The sequence below is a fragment of the Morus notabilis genome, unplaced genomic scaffold (genome assembly GCF_000414095.1).
Source record: "Morus notabilis unplaced genomic scaffold, ASM41409v2 Scaffold804, whole genome shotgun sequence".
Classification (NCBI taxonomy): domain Eukaryota; kingdom Viridiplantae; phylum Streptophyta; class Magnoliopsida; order Rosales; family Moraceae; genus Morus; species Morus notabilis.
In genome coordinates, this window is record NW_010361209.1 from 345,489 (window position 1) to 362,295 (window position 16,807).

The following is a 16,807-nucleotide window of genomic DNA, read 5'->3' on the forward strand; positions in this document are numbered from 1 at the left end:
GGAGTGTTTCAAGAGGGGGGGATGTAGCATTTCATGTCCAATAGTTGATTTGACTCAATCCCATCATGAAGTCCATGTAGCACACTTCACTAGCCAAATTTTTGGCCATAATCCCTTAAGTTTGGCCGGCCAAGTGAAGGAAGGAAAGAGAAAAATGAAACCTAACCCTTGTACCTTTGTCTACTTTCTAAATTTACTCATTCAACTGTCCAAAATTATACTGACAGCTATTTTCTCCTGTATGCGGGTACTGGATGCTAGTTTGTATTGTGCTTGGAAATTCTTAAAATTAATGTTCTCAAGCTGTATCTGTACTAGAAATTCTTCCGTTTTAAAGTACGGTGAGAATTTATCGATCGAATTTACTTGATCGAAAAATTGTGAACTTAACGTGAAATCTGCTACAGAATTTAGGAATGCAGATGTTAATTCCATAAATCCTTTAATCACAAAATGTACATAGTATAATGATTTTCCAGGAAAATCCTTGACTTGAATACATGAATTATATTATTAAAATTATGGGATTTTTCTTGGTCACTACAATGTTAGTGCAAAATTAGGACCATGATTTATAGACTAAACTGATTGACAAATTGCCGAACTCTTATGTAACTTTTTAGGTAGATTTCACGAAATTACTTTAAAGCTTAGTGGAACTTATTACCCAACGTCACCATTAGCGTTAGGAGAACTTTTAAGAATGACTATTTTATTTAGTGAATTTAAGACACACGAGGTTTTAGGAGTTCTTATCGCTTCTATAGAAAAGAAGTTTAAAAAAAAATATTGGGTTAAATTACCAGTGTTGTATGGTTTCAGTGTTATTTTTTATCATAGATTAAAATTAGAAGGTTTAGAAAGTTGATTAGAAAACTTAGGTGACTTTTTAGATATCGACTGTTCTGACCAATTTTCTATTATAAAGGGAAAAATATTATCTCTCTATAGCTCTTATGAAAGTAGGTTTAGAAACCCAACTCGTGTAGAACAACCGCAATAACGAGACGACAATTTGCATTCATTCTTGAATGTTTTCGGGTTGAAGAAGATGACGACAACTACTGAATGTCAAGAAGAATCTGGGAGTGGATCTTCATCAAGAGGCGGCGGCAACATCGGTGGCTTCAGCGAGTTAATGGCGTACCTGAGTGAGGCCTTAGTAGTCGACAATAGTGAAATGTTTGATTTGATTCAGTGGTGGAGGACACGAGCATTAACTTGGCCGATCATAACTCGACTGGCAACAGATATTTTTTCGATCCCAGTATCCATTATTTCAGCCAAACAAGCCTTCAGTACGACCGACCGAATACTTGAAGAACGTAGAAACGCATTGCAACATGACATTGTTGAAGCTTTGGTGTGCATCAAGGATTGGGATCGTTCCGACCAACGCTTACACGATACAATTTCCCCGGCAAGTCAAGAATGGATTGACGAATTTAATATATTAACTTTTAATTTTGAAGACGATCCTTCAACTTCAAATTAAATTCTATTATTGTAATTTGTAAATATTTATTTACTTTGAACAATGTTATTGTAATCTTGTATAGACTTTGTAAGTTCGTCAAATTTGTAATTCGTCCCAGAATGATTGCACTCTTTTTTCCTTACCAAGTTTTTATCCCAATTGAATTTTTCTTGATAAGGTTTTTAACGACGTAATCATGAATTATAAATTTAAAAATTAATAAATTAATAAATTTTTTATATAGTTCGTGTTCATTTTAAATTTCAAATTGTAATATCTATTTTAATTTTTGTCTAATTTTTACAATAAATAATTTAAAAATCATTTATATACATACCTAATAAACAAAATTATATATAATAGTATATAAATATATTAAAAAATTTCGGGCACCAATGGCGGGTTCGGGCTGCCCAACTGGACTCGAGCAGCCAAAACCTACACGAAGCCCGTCCATGGTCTTCTTTGGGTCGGGTCGGGCAGCTCAAAAATTCAGGCTCGGTCATCGGGTAAAAATTTAGAATTTTCGATGATCGCGGGCAGTCTGTCCAAAGTTTCAACACTATAGATGACCATCGTTAAATGTTGAGTTATGAAGTGTTATTTATGCCACATGCGGACGAGTATAGGTGTTGAAGCAAAGCTGATAATAGGGTTGGGTCGCTGTTGGTCGTGAAGCATTTTTCACAATGTCAACCTTTACTTTAGCATGCTATTTGTTTTAGAGCCTATTTAGAAGGTATACTCAAATTATGATTATTAATTTTGGTGTTTAAAATTTATATTTTTTATGAGAGAAAAATATTATAGTAGAATTAATAATTTGAGTTTGAATATATGAAACAAACGGACTTTTAGTATGTTTAGGGAGATGAGTCGTTTAGTGGTTGCTAATAACCTTTTAGTCATTTTCTTCCACTAGTGCCGGGCCCCGCTCTCACTTAATCATAATTCACATATTTTAAGATAGTTTTTTTCTTTTTGAGAATAAAGTTAGAGAGTTTCTCCCGTAGGATCAGAAAAAAAATAATTTTATTTTTTTTAGTCGTCATATTTGTATCTGTATACTTTTTTAATCTCATTTGATTTTAATCAAATTTAACAGTCAGAAAACTGATTATATCGATAGAACGGCTTACCAGAGACAGTCTCATAAAATTAAAAATAATTGTATTGTAAAGTTTTTACGAGAATTTCTCTACTAATAGAGCACAATTTAGTTGTTGAATCAAGTGTGTTTACATTATCATATTTTTGAACATATTATAATTAATATTCCTTAAGAATTTTTTTTACAAGTTCAAGTTCATATATAACTCTAAACAGTGCTCTTTTCAAAGTCATTATTGGTATAAAATTTTTTGTTTATCATATGAGATCACCAGATCTGAAATTGAAACCGGAGAACACATGCTCTCTGTTTTTTTTTTTTCCTTTTTTTTTGGTGTAAAATTAAAGTTGGAGAAGAAATATGCATGCCTTCAATGGACAACACTTTGGGTTGAAAGTAATTTTATTTTTCTACCTCTTGTAATTTGTTATTTAACTTTCTCTATAGAAAAATGACCATATTTAAATCCTCTTAACGACAATATCATTGTAACCTACGCCTACCATATTCTTTTTTCCACTTTTTATTTGTTTTGTTTTCCCAGGAATAGTCATCGGAATCTACTACACCGCTTTAATAATAGGATTTTTATGTTTCTTGGTTTCTAAATTACACCAAAACCCAACAAAAGCTTAATAGTAAAAAAAATAAATAAATAAAAAGAAAGAATCATAAATAAATCATAGCGTAAGGATGCTGTAATTATTCTAGTTTAGTATCCTTGACGAAATCTGCTAAAAAGCTATCTCTTGCTCCGTCATTTTCTTCTTCCCCTCCATTATCAGCACCGAACCAAAAAAGAAAAGGAAAAAAAAAAGTGAGAGAGAAAGAGAGAAGGAAATCCCAGAAAAGGAGAGAGATCACAGAGAGAGAGAGTACCAGGAAAGTGTGGAAATTTCATAGCTGTTTGAGACCGAAAGCATGTATCTTTGAACGGACGATGAAGAAGTGAGACACTTGTTTTAATCTGCTCATGAAGATTTCGCTTTGAATCGGTGAGATTCATGCTAATCCGGATTCCAGATCGCCCGTTCCTGCATTGATTCGCGATTTATTCGTAGTTTTTCTTTATTCGTCAATTTCCAAATAGAGAGAAGTGCGTGTATATTTACCAAATTGCCAATGAACGGCGGCGGGGAAGGGGCATCGGCTTCGGCGGCGGCGCCGCTGGAGTGGAAATTCTCCCAGGTGTTCGGAGAGCGTACGGCGGGCGAGGAAGTTCAGGAAGGTAAGTCTTTACTGTTTTCGATTTGTTTTAGGGATTTGTGGATTTCGTTTTCGGATGTGTTTTTGTTAATCGATTTCGCTGGCGAGGTCTGTTTGCGCATTGATTAGAAAGAAACGTAATGCGAGAATCGGATTTTGTGCAAGAAATTATTGAATTATCATTTATGGCTTGGCCTGGGCACATCAGTTATAATAAGGATTACCTCGCTCGGTGATTAGTTTGTCTCCTATATCTTGCAAAACAATGTAGTTTGTATTAATTTCTCTATCACTGTCGATTTGTTTTGCCTGAGATAAGAATTGCTTTAAACTACACGTGACCTATGTTTACACACACACACACACACACATAGATATATATATATATATATATATATAACACATGCCATGTTGTTGCTGACGCCAGGGGTGAAAAATTACGCAAAAAATAATATAATTGAAAAAGAAGTTTGCTCAATTTGGTTCCACAGCATATAGAAAGGCACCAAACGACATTCACATAACTGTTTTACATATATATATATATATAATATAACAATTGGTACTAGTCTACTGGGTTAGAATTAAGCAGTCAATTTATATGGAGGAACGCAAGTGAAGAAGGTGATTGGGCAGATTTAGAAGGACTGCAACTAAGAAACACTTTGATGAAGTCAAAGTGGGAAATTACTTAGGTCTCAGGCATGCTTGCAGTTATTTTTGCTCTGTGTAGCTTTCATTCCTGTTCCCATATGAAAAATTTTCTTCCTTTTTACTTCCTTGATGATCAATTACTGTTTTGCAAGTCAGTGTATTGACATTGGTAAAATGCTACTGTTCCTCGGATTTTTGTCATTTTATACAAATTTCCGGCTTTTGCTCCTGCTTGGCATTTTGGCATCACGATTTGCATTATGTTACTTCACTTAGCTGAGACGTTTATGATGTATTGATCATCTATATTAATATGCACTTTAACGAGAGTGGCATGACCTCAACTCTTAAGTATTTTATTTTCCTTTTTTTCAAGTCAGTGGATAATAAAACTTTAAATAAAAGTTCTTCCTTTTCCTTTGTCTTTGCTCATTTCCTCGGTGTTTTTACTTGCAAATCCTTTTATAATTAACCTCAGAAGTTTGAGCTTAAGTAAATGAATTAGGTGAATTCTTGTAGTTTCAAGTGCTAGATGATTTCACATTAGGTGTGTCCTTTTAAATTACGAACAAGAGTTGCTTGGTGTTTGAGATTGTACATATTCAGTTGGGTCACTGCATAAATAACCACTCAGTTTGTTTACCTGTTGAATCTTTTATTTGCAGTTGACATCATCTCTGCTATTGAATTTGATCGAGCTGGGGACCACCTGGCTACTGGAGATCGTGGAGGTCGGGTCGTTTTATTTGAAAGAACAGATACTAAAGATGTAAGTTTGGTAACTAATTTTTTACTTTTTTGTTAACCTGCCTATTATTCTGTTTTGCTTCCCATGTTTTCTTGCTACAATGTTGTAATATTTTCTCTGTTTGGACATATAATATCTAGCATGTTGGGGATCGGAGAGATCTGGAGAGGATGGATTATTCAATGAGTAGGCATCCTGAGTTTCGTTATAAAACTGAGTTCCAAAGTCATGAACCTGAGGTATGATTTTTCCCTTGTCATATATGCTTACTGTCTACTTTTTACTTTCCTTGCTAAATCTGAAACGTGGTAATTTGGCCCCTTTCTTGTCTGTTTAAACCCAGTTTGACTATCTTAAGAGCTTGGAGATTGAGGAGAAAATTAACAAGATTAGATGGTGCCAGACAGCTAACGGAGCCCTATTTCTTCTTTCAACCAATGATAAAACCATCAAGTATTGGAAGGTTAGAAAAAGCCTCTTCTTGGTTTTGTATCTTTCTTTGGACAAACAATTCAGTTGCTCCCAATGTTTTACTTTCCAAGCCTTCAAAGTTCAATTTAGATATGTTCCTATCAAATGCATTTTATTTTATTGTTAGTGGAACAAGTTTTATGCAGACAAAATATAAAAGATTTTGTATGTAACATATGCAATCGTTAGTGGAAACAGGTTGATGCTACGACATATTCTGGAATAAGAGTGAAGTTTGATGCTTTTGTAGGAATATTTATGTTGGGGAGAGAATATTGCCCAAGATGTGCTCAATATATGAAATGTGTCATAATAACGGCTGAAACTGTCTCTACTTGCATGGAATAACAACAGTAGTCTGCATTAGGCAATTAACTCATGAACTTTGTCTTACTTTTTTGAATTCTTTTTAATTATATATATTTTTATGATATATGATGGATGAATTTGAGCTTATTCCAATAAGTTCTAGCATCACCGTGGATACACCTGTACATGCAGTGTATAAAATTGACTATTGCTTGCTACTAATGATATAATGAAAAATGCATAGAAACTTTCTAACACAGTGTGTTTTTGTTCCACTGTTTTTATGTTTGGCAGATCCAGGAGAAAAAGGTTAAGAAAGTATGTGAAATGAATGTGGATCCGGCAAAGGCTATGGGAAATGGTCCTGTTGTTGGCTGTGTATCAACAAGCTCCAAACCGTATCTTGCAAATGGTGGGTGCAAAGAAAGAAGCATCAGTTACCCGACCAATGATACTTCATTTCCACCTGAGGGTTACCCATCCCTAAAATTACCCACGGTAGTTGTATTCATTCAGAGTTATCGATTATTGGAAGCATATGATTCTATGATTAAAATTTTGGTATTTAACTTTTTTTAGCTCTAATACTTTGTTCATTTGCGGCTTCCAGGTGACGCATGAGACGAGTCTTGTGGCTAGATGTCGAAGAGTATATGCCCATGCTCACGACTATCATATCAATTCCATTTCAAATAACAGGTGCGTCCAGGCCTCCACTTTTTCCTTTTCTCCCCATCTCTTTTGCTTTTTGAATGTTTCATGTGCCTTTAATATTAACAGTATAAGGAACTATTTATGCAAAGAAAAATGGTTATAGCTTGAATATGAAGTCTTTTCCATGCACATTATCTCCGCAATCCACGTTCTTCTGCTTAATATTCTTTTCATTCACAAATCACTTTCTTTTCCTGTCTGTTTTGCAGCGACGGTGAAACTTTTATATCAGCTGATGACCTCCGAATTAATCTTTGGAACTTAGAAATTAGCAATCAGAGTTTTAATATCCTTGATGTGAAGCCTGCAAACATGGAGGATCTAACTGGTAGGAACACAACACTCTGAATGTACTTGTGTGCTTCATCTAGTTTTTTCTTCTTTTCTTCTTTTTTCTTCCCAATTTTAATGTAAATATTAGACGTGTGGATTAAATCTTGTTCCTAACGTCTGGTTCTCCATCTATCTTTGTATATCTGTCTTTCTCGTTGTTTTAATTTGTGCTTTTCTTTCCTTCCTATTCTCACTGTCTTTTTGGTGAACAGGAGCCACTTTATGTTTCGTTCTTCTTGCCTTAGATTGTTGGAACGCTTTGTTTATGTTGTAAATGGATAATTTTCCTTGTTTCTGATGTTTGTTTAGGGCAAGTGCTTCATATCTACTTATACCTGAATTAATATGTGCAGAGGTGATAACTTCAGCGGAATTTCACCCTAGTCATTGTAATATGTTGGCATATAGTAGCTCAAAGGGCTCAATCCGACTAATTGATATGCGGCAGTCAGCTTTATGTGATACTCATAGCAAATTGTAAGTTCAGGCTGCCCACCGTCCTTTCTTTTTGTTAGAAAATTGTAGATTTGAGAGTTCTTGGGTTGCTTTCACTCATTTGACTTTGCTTCTTTTTTCAATAACTATCTCTTAAATGATGCAGATTTGAGGAACAGGAAGCACCTGGTTCTAAATCATTTTTCACTGAGATCATAGCCTCAATTTCAGACATTAAGTTTGCTAAGGATGGGAGGCATATACTTAGCCGTGACTACATGACTCTCAAGGTTTGTATTTTTGTAATATTAGGTCCATTGTATTTCTGTAATGACTTATCCACGATAACTATTTCATGTGTAAAAGGACCTGATGGCTTAATGGAATGTATGCTGCAGTCGAATTTTTGAAAACCCAATGACTTTGCACGTTGAGTTTGGCTTTTATTTTGCTGTTCAGTGGGTGCTTCCTCTGAACTCCTTTGTACTTTCTTTTTTCTTGGCTGTTTCTCTTGCAACATGTTTGCTAGCAAAACAAACAAATGAGTAACTCTAATTCATAGTGCTTCATTATGTACTCATAGCCATATAGGTTTTCAGCAGTATAGTTACCATGGATTGTTGCTCAAACAAGGGCCATTTCTCTTCTCTCACGTATTTGTATTTTTCTCCAGCTTTGGGACATCAATATGGATTCTGGTCCGGTTGCAACTTTCCAGGTTCACGAATACTTAAGACCAAGGGTAATGTATTCTTACTGAAATTCTTTTAATTTTAGATGATAATGAGGCAGGCATCTTACATACCATACACCATAATTTATCTTGCTGTTACCTTGGCCAGCTGTGTGATTTATATGAAAATGATTCTATCTTCGATAAATTTGAGTGCTGTTTGAGTGGAGATGGACTTCGAGTGGCGACAGGTTCCTACAGGTTTGCTTTATATACACATGTGCTGTTGACGGATTTTGGTGCTTGTTGTTAGTGTTGAAAATCTTAAAAAATGTTGCATAATGCAGTATATTTTATCACAAGTGTTTTCTATTATTTCAGCAATCTGTTCCGTGTGTTTGGTCGTTCTGAAGGTAGCACAGAGTCGACCACATTAGAAGCCAGCAAAAATCCTATGAGGTATATATTCTAAAGATGGATATAATAATTAGTCTAGGTTTGATGAGAATGGCGGCAACTGAAATTGATCCCATCTAAAAAGTGATAGATAAAGAATTACAATTTCATATTGCATGGTTTCATACTTTCTTTATGAGTTTAGAAGAATTCTTATCGAGTGTTTTCTCTTAACTTGATGCGATCATCTTTTGTCATCCAATTTTAGGAGACAAGTTCAAAACCCATCAAGGTCTAGATCTCTGGGCACCCTTCCCCGTGTTCTAAGGCGAGGTATGTCCTTTCCTTGTGCATGATTTTTACATATGGTGTAGCCTCTGAAAGATTTGATGGACATTGGCTGAATTTGTATTCTGTCGTTTTTCTGATTACATCAGTTCTTATTGTGTATTTAATAATTTGTTTACATACCTTTTCTTTCATTTTAATGATATAATCATAAAGGTGCGGATACCTCTGGAGCTGACGCGAACGGAAATGCTTTCGATTTCACGACAAAGTTGCTACATCTTGCATGGCATCCGACTGAGAACTCACTTGCATGTGCTGCTTCAAATAGCCTTTACATGTATTATGCATAGAGACGGTTTCTGGGACGTCGCACTTTTTTGGTGGTGGGGAGGAGAGCTTTTGGAACAGGCGGGTTACCTTCTGCCCTTATAGTGATGTGGCAGCTGCCAATTATACCAGAAACCCTGCAATCCCTTAAGACTAACTTTCCTAGATCAGGATACCATTTCGCCAATGTAAAATTTTTGAGAAAGAAACTAAGCCTCTTTCTCCCAGTCAGGCTCAACAGAATGTGATCCTTGCTCAACTGGCAATTTAAGAAGGCTGTGCTTGTAAGTGCCGCGAAGGTTCAGATCGATGGGGTCCTAGCATGGGGCTGGAAGAATTAGTTGCTGTGGTGCTTCAGTTCTCATTGATACTTGGGCCTTTCAACCTTGTATTATTTGAACTTAGTATGAGCGGTTGCCAAATTCTGTCATGATTTTTGTCCTCTTTTCTCTGCCTAACCATTCTTTCCACTCCTTTCAGAATTTGCTGATTTGTTATGATCTTTTGCCACCATGTTACCTTTGGGATTGAAGTAGAAGGGGCTCATGCAAATCATTCTTTCAACAGTTTTACTTGGAAACCAAGATTCGTGGGTTTAAATTAGTTCTTTTTTCTGGGTTTTTAGTTTTTAATTAATGTTTGTTTTAAGGCAGCTGCCATCTCCATAAGTCGAAGAAACATGGTACGTGGAAGCTTGGTGTACTTTTGTTGAATAAAATGATTATAGTTACTTTTCTTTTGTTCCTTTCCTGTCGTCTGCTTTGCCGTTTTGCATATTTCTCGTCTTCCCCATTGTGCTGAAGTGGTGGAGTTTTACATCAATTGTTTACTTTATAAAGAATTTTGCCTGCTTCATTTCTTGGACTGTTAACAACTTTTTGTTTCTCTGATGCTGGCCATGAGTAATTTAACTTGCATTTTCACCTCGTTACAATAAAAATACCTGGTAATTTGATTTACAAATCGAGTATTACTTAAGAGTTAAGAGTGTGTTTTTCGGGTAACAATGTCAAATTTCAGTTCGGGATACAATAGCTTTAAACTATACGACAATATTTTAAAAACAAGATGTCATTGGTTTTCCCGGAAGTAGGACATAATATGGAAAACGAAAGTTTAGTAAATAGCGATATCAATTTGAAAAGGACAATATTATCTAACCAAAAACGACAAGGACATAAAACCAAGATAAATTAAACCGCAACAACGACAACACGTAAAACCAAGGATAATAGAAAACGACCATATTCAAAACTACAAGAACGACAGTGTTTAAACAAAACATAGTACGACAACCATGAGACAAGAACTTCTAAGGAGTTGTTTGGTACATGTATTCAAACAAATTATGAGTCCTAAAAATACCCTTTATGCTTTTTTTTCCGAAGTACAAGAAACAATAGAAACGACACTAGAATAAAACAAAGACTTTATAGCTAAAATTACGTTTGTTTGGCTAAATAATTAAATGATTAAAATTATGGTACATAAAACGAACGGTAACAACCACATTATAAAGTATAAACCGACATTACAACCTTAAAACACGAGAACATAAATCAACGACAATAACTTGAAATCAACGACAACAAATGAAGTGGACAACAAAAATTAATAAAAATAAAAAACGACAACAAAATTGAACGTCTCCAAGTATAGAGGAACCACAACAAATCAACCTCTCTCTCTCTCCATCCCATAGTTCAACAACACCTCGTCGCATCAGCATCTCTCTTCCGTTAGCGGCAGGAGCCATGGCTCTCATGACCCGAACATCGTCGCGGATTCCCCTCCAGCTCGCCGCCCAGCGCGCCCTCCCCATCCACACCACAGCTCCTTCTCTCTCCTCCGCCGGGACAGGCGGCGGAGGCGCTCCCACCACCTACGCGCGGCCTCCGCCGCCCTCGGCCTCGTCGCCGACTGGGCTGTCCAAGACGGCGGAGTTCGTCATCTCGAAGGTCGACGATCTGATGAACTGGGCCCGCCGTGGCTCCATCTGGCCCATGACCTTTGGGCTGGCCTGCTGCGCCGTCGAGATGATGCACACCGGCGCCGCCCGCTACGATCTCGACCGATTCGGGATCATCTTCAGGCCCAGCCCACGCCAATCCGACTGCATGATCGTTGCCGGCACTCTTACCAACAAGATGGCCCCTGCTCTTCGCAAGTACGCAATCCCCACTCTTTCTCTCTCTTAGGGTTTTCATTTTAGGCCTCTAGGTTTTGGTAATTGATTATCCCTTATAACCTTCGTGCTTTCGCGCGCCAATTTGATTCGATTATAGAAGCAAATACATATATATATTTTTTTTCGGTGCTTGGAGTGATTGATAAGATGAGCTTTGCCTAATTTGATTCCTATTCAGCAAGTTTAGTAGTAGTTATTATTATTTATTTATTTATTTTGTATTTTTGTTTTCTTCACCGGTTGTTTTGTGACCCAACAGTGTGGATATTCAATCTTGGCTCAATTGAGCTTTTTGAGTGCTCTAAGCGGTTCTTGTTCCCGAGTCTAAGTAAAGATTTTCTGGTGACCATGACCAGGATGTACCGAGATTGATTTTGGTCTTTTTGACGTTTATGTCAGCTTGCTAATTAGCAAAAGGGAAAACCCTTTCTTCATCGAACTTTGTTTGGTGCTATAGGCTCTAGTTAGTATCAGATTTCAGTTTTTTGTGTGAAGTATATGAGTTTATGAATCTACAGGTTCAGAGTTGCTTCACTTGTCAAGGTCTCGGTTTTTCCATTCATACTTCATAACCTTCATAGCTAGAAGCAAGCTCGAAACTTTAAGCTTCTGCTTGGCTTGTTGGGTTGGTGTATGGAAGAAATTTCAGACAGATGTAATTTCACTCATGTTTGAACAAGGGCAAACTGTCATTGCCATTTTCAAATTTGTGTTCTTTGATTAGGAATTGGGATCTTTGACTTTGGTTGCCGGAGCAAGGGCAATGACAGATTTGTGTTCTTTGATTTGGGAGAGATATCCTTTTGGTCTCATTTCTTGGAATGTTTGAGCAGACAATTTGTTTGATTTCCCTTTCTTATACTAATTCCTAATCTTGGCAGTCCAAATTTGATTGGAAGTTACGTGGGGTGACAAGTTTTGAGTTGTTTTTACATATGTATTATGTACGCTGTCTAGTTTATGACAATTTTTAAGCTTATGCATATCTATGCTTTGTAGTTTGCGTTTAAAAGATATATAGGCTTCCATTTGGTAGGTTTTTGGACACTTCTTTATTTTTTCTTACAGTGAAAGAAATTTAAGTTGGCAAGTTGCAATTTACTTCTAATCACTCCTGCCTACTGCCTAGCTTATCCGATCAATATGTTTTTGCACTCCTAATGTGCTGAGGGAAGAAGGACGTGTAACTTTTATTCACACCATTCTAAATACTCTTTGCAGGGTTTACGACCAAATGCCTGAACCTAGGTGGGTGATCTCGATGGGAAGCTGTGCAAACGGTGGAGGATACTACCATTACTCATATTCTGTTGTCCGGGGTTGTGACAGAATCGTCCCTGTTGATATCTATGTTCCCGGTTGCCCTCCTACAGCTGAAGCTCTACTCTATGGGCTTCTTCAGCTACAGAAGAAGATCAACAGGCGCAAGGATTTTCTTCACTGGTGGACCAAGTAAGGGCCTTCTAGTTGTATTGGCACATATTTGGCTATATTTTTATGCAATAAAATAGTTCTGGGGTGGTTTGCCCTGGAAATGGGCTATGTAAAGCAAGATATCGTGCTTATGTCGCAATTTAAACCTCAGGATGTTCACTGTTATGTTTTACCCATATTTCCTGCTGCTAGCTGGAGCTTTCACAGTACAACTAAGATTATGTAAAACTTTCTCTTCGTTGTTTCCTGTTTTTGACTGAGAAGTGGGGACTTATTCATCATTTGTTATCTGTACTTTCTACCAGTTGCCTACAGTTTTGTTTATCCGGGATTACAAGGCGTTCTTAATTTTGCCTAGCTTTCAGTTTGTGGTTTGCATTATCAAACTTGCTGGTTCAAGTTTGGTTAGTAGTGGTAAATGTTGTACTGTGCATGTATGAAAACATTTTTTTTTTCAATTATTCACGCTGTGCTTGTGGGTTTAGCCTAGCGGTAGTTCTACGCTTGTCTTAATATTGACATACTGAATTTAAATTCTTCCACCACCTGATTTCAATATATTTTTCTTGCAGATTAAAATCTGCAGAACAATTTGAGAATTACAAATTTGTCATTATAAATTTGTTCTCTCACATTTTGAGAAGTTACATTGTACACTAACTAGAAGTAATTGAAAAGAAACAGAAAAATACTCCTTATTCATTAGTATCAACAACCTTATTCTCTAGTATTAACAACTGTTTTAACTATTTTTCTTTATTGCAGTAGATTTTTCTTTTTAATTTTAAACTCACTATTTTCAGGATAGTTAAATTAGAACATCAATCAACCATTTCATTAGAAAGGTGTTATTTAAATGGGAAATTTTCATATTCTACCTTTTTCTGTGGTTATTAAATAATTGTACTATCTGTGCACTTTTGTACCTATAGATTGTCAATTTATCAACCATTTCATTAGGAAGGTGTTATTTAAATGGAAAAGTTTTATATTCCACCTTTTTCTGTGGTTATTAAATAATTATACTATCAGTGCACTTTATATATACACTAAAGGAAAAAAAAAAAAAAAGGTACACTGTTCACACACTCACAATAACATGTTTATTGTACTGTAATATTCTTAAAATTCTACTTCTGTCTCGTCTTTTGGGTGTGAATTGTCAATTTTACTCTTTTTTCTTCTTTTTTTCCTTTCCTGCGCATGGTCTTTTACGTATTTCGTTCTATAATTGTCACGTGTTGACGCCCGGCTGACTAAAGGAAAAAGTGGTGGGGTCCACCACTGCGAAGTTACCCTCTTCCCCAGCTAAACGCGCTTCTCTTACGCGTGTTTTTTACGCGCGAATCACAGCCGTGGAAATTTTTTATTGGAAAGTTTCAAACCATTTTCAGTTTATTTTTTAGATTTTTATTTTTTATTATAGTTATTTACTATTTTGATTTGATTTAGAGTTTAATTTTGTCCGTTTTACCACCGTTTTGTGTCAAATTTTTTATATTATTTAAATAAAAAACCATAAATAATACAATAAAATTAAATAAAATACGCTAAATTAAAATCAAATAACACCAAATTAAATAAAAAAAATAAACAAAACAAAATAGAATTAATTTAAAACACAACGAAATAAGTTAGTTTATTTTTCCGCTCTCTTTGCTTAAGATTTTCCTCCTTTATTATTTTCATTTCTTTTATATCGTCTTTTTTACCTCTTTGTTTTTTAAAATAGTTTATGTTAACCGTTATTTTAAATTAATCATGTGTGTGTAGCGCGCGTTTGAGATTAAAACTAAATAAAGACTAAAAAAAAATTGAAAAAAAAGGTGTTGATTTGTGGTCCGATTTTATCCATTTCAATATCATTTTGCGCCAAATTTTTAAAGCCTTTCAAATGATAATAGTATAAATAATTTGAATGAAAAATAAAATTAAATAAAAATACACTAAAATAAAATAAGTCACCTTTTGAAATAAAGTAAACTAGAAATTACTTCAGTGGTTGGAAGAGTAGCACAAGTATTGATCAAAAAATCATGCTTTACATTAACAATTGATGAAGGTTTTACTAATCCATTTGTAATTCCATCAATCATTGCTCAGTTAAAAGGACAAAGAAAAATCTTGCAAGTTTATTTTCAACAAAGGAGAGCACAAATAACTACAGTTGTTTCAAAAATATTTGAAGATGCCCATCTTCCAATACCACTACCACAAATATAGCTGCCACAACAATAGTCCAAAAATACCAGATTTAAAAAGATTGACCACAAGGTAAGACATATTTACTAATTTATATCAATTATCAATAAACTCAACATTTACTATTTTGAATACATATCTTAACAATCTTTAATCAATTCAGTTCTTAACCAAAGCAACAGACCTACCCATAAACGTCCAAGGACCAGATAATATAACTATTTCTAAATCCTTTGATTTATACTACATATAATTAAAGATTTTCAACTTCCTTAATTATTATTATTAATTTTTTTAATATTTGTATTTTGTAGTTAAAAAGAACAAAAGTGTAAGAAACTTTTAACTATATATATATATATAAATATATATGTATATATAAACTAATCTTATATTATAAAAATTTCTAATTTTTTATATAATACAATACTATTTCTTGCAGCAACACGTAAGGGCTGTTCGGGCATAGCATTCTTGAGTGAAAAACTCAAAAAAATGTAACTTGAGTTACAACTTTATTCGAGTTCATGTTCTTTTAAGTTTGAACTCGAGTTTGAACTCGAGTTTGTGACTAAAACTCGAGTTGGCTCTGTTCATTTCACCGATTCGAGTTTAGAATTTGAGTTTTGCTACAGTAAAAAGCTCTTATAAACAGTCACATCTAACTTTTTTACTACAGTAAAACACATAAAATCACATCTCAACTCGAATTAAAAACTCGAATCAGCGAACTAAACGGGCCCGAAGTTTCCCCTTCAACTCGAGTTCAGAAACTCGAACTCAAATTAATGAACAATATTTTTTTTTTATTCTTAAAAATGCTATAACTTTTTCGTTTTATTTCTGATTGAGATGATTTTTTTCTATGCGTTGACAACGAAAAAATGAATAAAACCCCACCCATATACCCTATTAAAATTTTTCATCAGCATTGAGTTTTTATTAAAATACTATATAAATACAAATTCAAGTTTTGACTCACTCAAACACAAACTCAAAAAGATTCTTATCTCAAACTATAATTCAAATATGCACAACCAAACACAAACTCAAATTATAACTTCAACTCAAGTTATAACTCAAACTCAACTCAAAATCTACACTCAAATTACCTAACTCAAAAACGTCAAAAGAACAAACCCGTAGACTTATACTTATAGGTTGTCAATGTATGCTCTGTTTATACTATTTGTTGGTCAACTATTCATTTTGATTAGTGAATTTCGAATAACACTTTTATCAGAAATCATAAATTATGTTTTATCAATCAAAAAGAGTATTCTCACGTCAAAATAGAGAGTTGGCGATAAATGATTTATATTAAGCATTAATTGGTAATTGGTAATATTATGAAGACATGAAAGTGCAAAAACTCGAAATGCAAGGACAAACATGTAAAAATCTCTATTTAAATTAATAAGTAATTTAATTCAGAAAAAATAAAACATAAAACACTAGCAATTTTTTTTTGCACACCCCTTTCTATTTTTTACACGCCCCTTTTTAATATTACTAAATTACTCATTAATAAAATTAATTTTAAGGACAATATTATTTTAAATGATTAATTTCATAAATGTTCTCTGAAATATGTATATTGTTTTAAAGTGTCACTTGATTTTTTAAAATGATTCAAAACACCCTATAATATATAGAAAATAGTTCAAAATCCCCCTTCCGTCTATTTCCATTTATTAACTTAACAGTTTTGTTAACATTGTTAAAGATTAATTAAAAACATTAAATAATTTAATCTAAATAAAACACTAAAAATTAAATTTTTTTTTTTAAAAAAACCTCAATTATGTTATACCTGCTCACCCCTCCCCTTCCCTAAT

The 16,807-nt window shown here is 34.5% G+C and overlaps 2 protein-coding genes across 3 annotated transcripts; both read left to right on the forward strand.

Annotated features, from left to right (window-relative positions):
- The first annotated feature begins 3,400 nt into the window (after positions 1-3,400).
- Positions 3,401-9,296, forward strand: LOC21402460 (serine/threonine protein phosphatase 2A 55 kDa regulatory subunit B beta isoform). Of its 2 annotated transcripts, none has more exons than XM_024166024.1 (14): positions 3,401-3,816; positions 5,114-5,217; positions 5,337-5,435; positions 5,540-5,659; positions 6,271-6,477; positions 6,587-6,675; positions 6,900-7,018; positions 7,377-7,500; positions 7,625-7,748; positions 8,132-8,200; positions 8,301-8,392; positions 8,513-8,590; positions 8,796-8,860; positions 9,032-9,296. In XM_024166024.1, the coding sequence occupies exons 1-14, from the start codon at positions 3,711-3,713 to the stop codon at positions 9,166-9,168; spliced, it is 1,533 nt and encodes a 510-aa protein (XP_024021792.1). In that variant the 5' UTR covers positions 3,401-3,710; the 3' UTR covers positions 9,169-9,296. The 2 variants fall into 2 exon arrangements, with proteins under 2 accessions (XP_024021792.1, XP_010097082.1); XM_010098780.2 differs by having other exon boundaries at positions 6,271-6,474.
- A 1,514-nt stretch (positions 9,297-10,810) lies between these two features.
- Positions 10,811-13,099, forward strand: LOC21402461 (NADH dehydrogenase [ubiquinone] iron-sulfur protein 7, mitochondrial). The gene is made up of 2 exons (XM_010098781.2): positions 10,811-11,312; positions 12,555-13,099. The coding sequence occupies exons 1-2, from the start codon at positions 10,900-10,902 to the stop codon at positions 12,787-12,789; spliced, it is 648 nt and encodes a 215-aa protein (XP_010097083.1). The 5' UTR covers positions 10,811-10,899; the 3' UTR covers positions 12,790-13,099.
- The last annotated feature ends 3,708 nt before the right edge of the window (positions 13,100-16,807 follow it).